This window comes from Gadus macrocephalus, chromosome 22 (assembly GCF_031168955.1).
Source record: "Gadus macrocephalus chromosome 22, ASM3116895v1".
NCBI classification, from domain to species: domain Eukaryota; kingdom Metazoa; phylum Chordata; class Actinopteri; order Gadiformes; family Gadidae; genus Gadus; species Gadus macrocephalus.
In genome coordinates this window covers 210,840-216,591 of record NC_082403.1, presented here as the reverse complement: position 1 = coordinate 216,591, position 5,752 = coordinate 210,840, and the positions used below count along the sequence as shown (strand labels likewise).

Sequence of the window (5,752 nt, the reverse complement as noted above, 5' to 3'; positions counted from 1 at the left end):
TGGGGTTAAGTAATGAGTGAGGTCCAGATTTTTTTCTTTTAATGGAACTTATTGACTGCATTTCTGGACGAGCGAATTCACACTAAAATGGGGGAATTGGTTAGCCTAGCGATTGTAGTACTTGCACTTGGTTCTATGAACATCCTTTCTGTACTGAAAGCGATATATTGATGCACTTCTTATGACAAATGTACTTATTGTATGTCGCTTTGGATAAAAGTGTCTGCTAAATGCCCTAAATGTAAATGTAAATAACTATTGAGCAGAGTCTACATTCATGTGCGATAACTATTTAGCAGATGCGTTTTTCCAAGGCGACCAACCCGGCCTTCGGATGTCGTTGACCGTGGCTCTAGGAGGCCGTCAGACAGACAGACTGACCCTGCAGACTCTGCTGCCGCTGAACACTGAGCAAGGTCCCCGTTCTGCTCACCGTTCTGAAGTAGAAGACCCGCGCTGGGCACTGGGCGCGTTCAGGAACGCAAAGGAAACACGTTAGGAAACGTCAGAAGGGGAGAAAAGGGTTTATTGTGTTAATCCAATATCCTCTAACACGAAAAAGCTGAAACTTATTAATATTACATTAACTGATTAAGGAAATTAGTAAATCACAGTTTATCAGTGTTATTACGATTTGAGACCAAATATCCAGTATCCCTTAACCCCAGAACGTAAGGTACACAGGTTGGGAAAGATCCCAAACAAGGGCTTCAGCAAACACAAATGTCATCCTCTTAAACGATCATTTGAGATACATTATATTCCAGTACTTTGCATCTCTTTACAAAACAAACGGAAAAAAAACATCTGAATCTTCATCATTCATTGGTTGTTTTAAACGGGAGGGACAACCTAAACAGCAGCCATTCGCTTGCTAGATGTAAACAAACTAGATGGCAGGCAAACAACAAGCAAGACTATTGGCTGGAATCTCTTAGTAAATGAACAATCAATCCTAGACAGGGAACTCTGACCATCACGTTCCTATCGGACGGAAATAAATAATATATAAATAATAATATAAATAAAATAATAGATAAATGAAGGAAGGAAATTAGTCACATTTTATCAGCGTTATTGCAATCTTTAACCTAGTAAGTTAACTCCTGAACCAAAATAAAAAAAGAATAATAATGTAATAACCAATATACTCTTGAGTTATAAAATAATAATGTAATAACATAGTCTTCAAATCCCTTCTTGTCTTGTTCTTAAGATGTTGAACCACGAAGACATGTTTCTCAAAACTTCTTCCTGAACAAAAATCTGTTAAACCAACAACAAAATTACTCCTGATCTAGCTAGTGCTAGCTGGCAGCAGACTAGTCTCTGCAGTGGTAGAGACTAGCTCCTGAGGCGGGAGGAGGCCTGAAGCGGGAGGAGGCTAGTTCCTGAAGCGGTAGGAGATGGGCAGCAGCTCGTGGGACTTCTTCATGCTCTGCACCTTGGTGTGAGTGGCCTCGTCCATGGTTTTGTAGCAGCGCCGGGCGTAGTCCAGGAGCTTCTCCTTAGACGCCTCAAACTCCCCCACCTCCGCCATCTGACAGAGGGACCAACATTTACACCACCTGGATCAACCTCCACTGAGATCTACTTCCTGTACATTAATCTTTATAAAGACAAACTGAACCTGGATCAACCTCCACTGAGATCTACTTCCTGTACATTAACCTTTATAAAGACAAACTGAACCTGGATCAAACTCCACTGAGATCTACTTCCTGTACATTAACATTTAAAAAGACAAAAAGACATCGCACATCTAGGTGGACACGCCCACTTGTGATGTCATAAGGGGCAGATTTTCAAAACAGCTTGTAAGGCTAATCACACTCACACCTGGTGGCATGTCATGGGACCTTTAAGGAAACCAAGTCAGAAACGCAGACAAGCACTGTTCCAATGTCGAGAACGCTCGGAAATTCATACCCTTTGTTTTTGAGAATTCCGAGAATTTCCAAGGATACATCGCTGGATCCTCATCAAGCAAAAATACCCACAATCCTCTACGTAAACACGCTGCTCGGTGTGTTACAAAATGTCGGATGGAAAACAATACACATTGCTTCACACAAGTGAAGTTATTTAAACGTTTTCAGAAATATTTTGTGCCGTATTGCATTTTATAGATTATTTAAATGCAAAAAAATAAGATTAAAGACCTTTGCGATTTTTTTCAAATGTTTTTGCAACGTAATGTTAGGCTTAACAATTTAGCAATGAGCCCTAATTTAGCAATGAACCTTAAGCCAGATGAGCCCTAATTTAGATGAGTCCTAAATTAGATGAAGCTTAAATTAGGTGAGCCCTAATTTCGATTAAGATTAAACTAGGTGAGCCCTAATTTAGATTAATCTTAAACTAGGTGAGGCCCAACTTGGATGAAGCCTAAACTAGGTGAGCCCTAACTTAGATGAAGCTTAAGCTAGGTGAGCCCTAATTTAGATTAAGCTTAAACTAGGTGAGCCCTAACTTAGATGAAGCTTAAACTAGGTGAGCCCTAACTAAAATGAAGCTTAAACTAGGTGAGCCCTAATTTAGATGAAGCTTAAACTAGGTGAGCCCTAACTTGGATGAAGCTTAAACTAGGTGAGCCCCTACCTTCTCGGGGGCGACCAGCAGCAGCTCTGCGACCGGCGAGGTGGAGGCCATGGTGTTCCGGTCCACCCCGTGGATCTGGAACGCCCGCGACATGCTCCGCACCTTCTGGTACGTAGTCAGGATCTTCTTGTAGCGCATCAGAACCCCATCAGCATCCTTCACTAGGGTGGAGCGGGAGGGGGGAGGGAAGGAGGGAGGGAGACGGGGGGAGGGAGAGGGAGGGGGGGAAGAGGGAGACGAGGGGGGGGAGGGAGAGGGAGGGGGGAAGAGGGAGACGGGGGGGGGAGTGGGAGGGTGGAAGACAGGGGGGGAGGGAGGCAGGGGGGAGGGAGGGAGACGGAGGAGGGAGAGGGAGGGGGGAAGACAGGGGGAAAGAGGGAGACGGGGGGGAGGGAGGCAGGGGGGGGGGAGGGAGGGAGAGAGGGGGAGGGGGGAAGACGGGGGGAGAGAGGGGGAGGGAGACGGAGGGAAGGAGGGAGACAGGGGGGGAGTGGAAGGGGGGAAGAGAGGGAGGCGGGAGGGAGGGAGAGACGGAGGAAAAGAGGGAGGGGGGAGACGGGGAGGAGACAGAGAGGAGGGAGACAGAGAGAGAGGTTCCATCACGTTTTAGAGCGTTATTGTAGAAGGTTCTCCAGACCCAGAAGGTTCTAGAAGGTTCCCCAGACCCAGGAGGTTCTAGAAGGTCCTCCAGACCCAGAAGGTTCAAGAAGGTTCTCCAGACCCAGGAGGTTCTAGAAGGTCCTCCAGACCCAGAAGGTTCTAGAAGGTCCTCCAGACCCAGAGGGTTCTAGAAGGTCCTCCAGACCCAGAAGGTTCTAGAAGGTTCTCCAGACCCAGGAGGTTCTAGAAGGTTCTCCAGACCCAGAAGCTTCTAGAAGGTCCTCCAGACCCAGAAGCTTCTAGAAGGTTCTCCAGACCCAGGAGGTTCTAGAAGGTTCTCCAGACCCAGAAGGTTCTAGAAGGTTCTCCAGACCCAGGAGGTTCTAGAAGGTTCTCCAGACCCAGAAGGTTCTAGAAGGTTCTCCAGACCCAGGAGGTTCTAGAAGGTTCTCCAGACCCAGAAGGTTCTAGAAGGTCCTCCAGACCCAGAAGGTTCTAGAAGGTTCTCCAGACCCAGGAAGTTCTAGAAGGTTCTCCAGACCCAGAGGGTTCTAGAAGGTTCTCCAGACCCAGAAGGTTCTAGAAGGTTCTTCAGACCCAGAAGGTTCTAGAAGGTCCTCCAGACCCAGAAGGTTCTAGAAGGTTCTCCAGACCCAGGAAGTTCTAGAAGGTTCTCCAGACCCAGGAGGTTCTAGAAGGTTCTCCAGACCCAGAAGGTTCTCCAGACCCAGGAGGTTCTGGAAGGTCCTCCAGACCCAGGAGGTTCTAGAAGGTTCTCCAGACACAGAAGGTTCTAGAAGGTTCTCCAGACCCAGAAGGTTCTAGAAGGTTCTCCAGACCCAGAAGGTTCTAGCAGGCCGTACCTCTCTGGCGCTCCCGGCCGTGGGTGATCCTGAAGACCCGCCTCATCTTCATCCTGGGCTCCCCACAGGCCCGCCCCCCACGGCCCCCCTTCCTCTTCTCCTCCTCCTCCTCCTCCTCGCTTTCAACCTCCGCCTCCTCCACGTACTCCTCATCCGTGTAGAACTTCTCCTCCTCCAGGTGGAACTCCTGCTTCACTGTGGACACAAGAGGAGGAAGTGAGCTGGAGGCGGGACTTCATGCTGGTCAAAGATATAAAGGTCCTTGTGTTTCCTGCTAGCTGGAGGCGGGACTTCATGCTGGTCAAAGATATAAAGGTCCTTGTGTTTCCTGCTAGCTGGAGCCGGGACTTCCTGCTGGTCTACAATGTAAAGGTCCTTGTGTTTCCTGCTAGCTGGAGGCAGGACTTCCTGCTGGTCTACAATGTAAAGGTCCATGTGTTTCCTGTTAGCTGGAGGCGGGACTTCCTGCTGGTCTAGGATGTAAAGATCTACGTGTTACCTGTTAGCTGGAGGCGGGACTTCCTTCTGGTCTTTCCAGGCTAAAGGCAGTGGGACTAACGTGGTCGGGCTTCATGGATCAGGGGAAAGTGGACTATGTGTGATCCAGTAGGAATAACATGGGGCACCCTGATGGCAACATGGGGGCACCCTGATGTTAACATGGGGCTCCCTGATGTTAACATGGGGCTCCCTGATGTTAACATGGGGTCACCCTGATGTTAACATGGGGCACCCTGATGTTAACATGGGGCTCCCTGATGTTAACATGGGGCTCCCTGATGTTAACATGGGGCACCCTGATGTTAACATGGGGCACCCTGATGTTAACATGGGGCACCCTGATGTTAACATGGGGGCACCCTGATGTTAACATGGGGCTCCCTGATGCTAACATGGGGCACCCTGATGTTAACATGGGGCTCCCTGATGCTAACATGGGGCTCCCTGTTTTGAGCAGTGGTGTCGAGGTGCTCGGGGTCTCACCGGGCACAGAGGGGGGGCGGCGGGGCCTGGGGCCCGGGCCCGGGCCCTGGCTCTGGAGGCGCCGGAGGGCCATGCCAGAGCGGGTGGTCATGGGGGAGGGGGGGGTGGGGGAGGACGCGGGCTGGGCCTTCACTCCCCGCTGGAGGTCACCTGCCCAGTCTGCTGGGGGGGGAGGGGGGGGAGAGAGGAGAGAGTAGGGGGGAGAGAGGAGAGAGTAGGGGAGAGAGAGGAGAGAGTAGGGGGGAGAGAGGTCAGAGTAGGGGAGAGAGTAGGGGGGAGAGAGGTCAGAGTAGGGGGGAGAGAGGTCAGAGTAGGGGAGAGGAGAGATAGGAGAGAGGAGAGGGGGGGAGAGAGGTCAGAGTAGGGAAGAGGAGAGAGGAGAGATAGGAGAGAGAGGGGGGGAGAGAGGTCAGAGTAGGGGAGAGAGAGGAGAGAGTAGGGGGGAGAGAGGTCAGAGTAGGGGGAGAGAGGAGAGAGTAGGGGGGAGAGAGGTCAGAGTAGGGGAGAGGAGAGATAGGAGAGAGGAGAGGGGGGGGAGAGAGGTCAGAGTAGGGAAGAGGAGAGAGGAGAGATAGGAGAGAGAGGGGGGGAGAGAGGTCAGAGTAGGGGAGAGAGAGGAGAGAGTAGGGGGGAGAGAGGTCAGAGTAGGGGGGAGAGATGGGAGAGGAGGGATAGGAGAGAGGAGAGGGGGGGAGAGAGGTCAG

At 50.6% G+C, this 5,752-nt stretch overlaps 1 protein-coding gene across 1 annotated transcript in view; it reads right to left on the bottom strand.

Moving 5' to 3' along the window:
* Positions 1-508: 508 nt before the first annotated feature.
* LOC132451334 (coiled-coil domain-containing protein 106-like) overlaps positions 509-5,752 on the bottom strand; it is a 5,452-nt gene continuing 208 nt past the window's right edge. Inside the window, exons 2-5 of the mRNA XM_060043717.1 lie at positions 5,049-5,210; positions 4,065-4,259; positions 2,602-2,762; positions 509-1,540 (exon numbers count right to left, since the gene is read on the bottom strand). Of these exons, the coding sequence (XP_059899700.1) occupies positions 1,385-1,540; positions 2,602-2,762; positions 4,065-4,259; positions 5,049-5,210 (674 nt within the window). The 3' untranslated portion in view covers positions 509-1,384. The remainder of the gene's footprint in view (positions 1,541-2,601; positions 2,763-4,064; positions 4,260-5,048; positions 5,211-5,752) is intronic.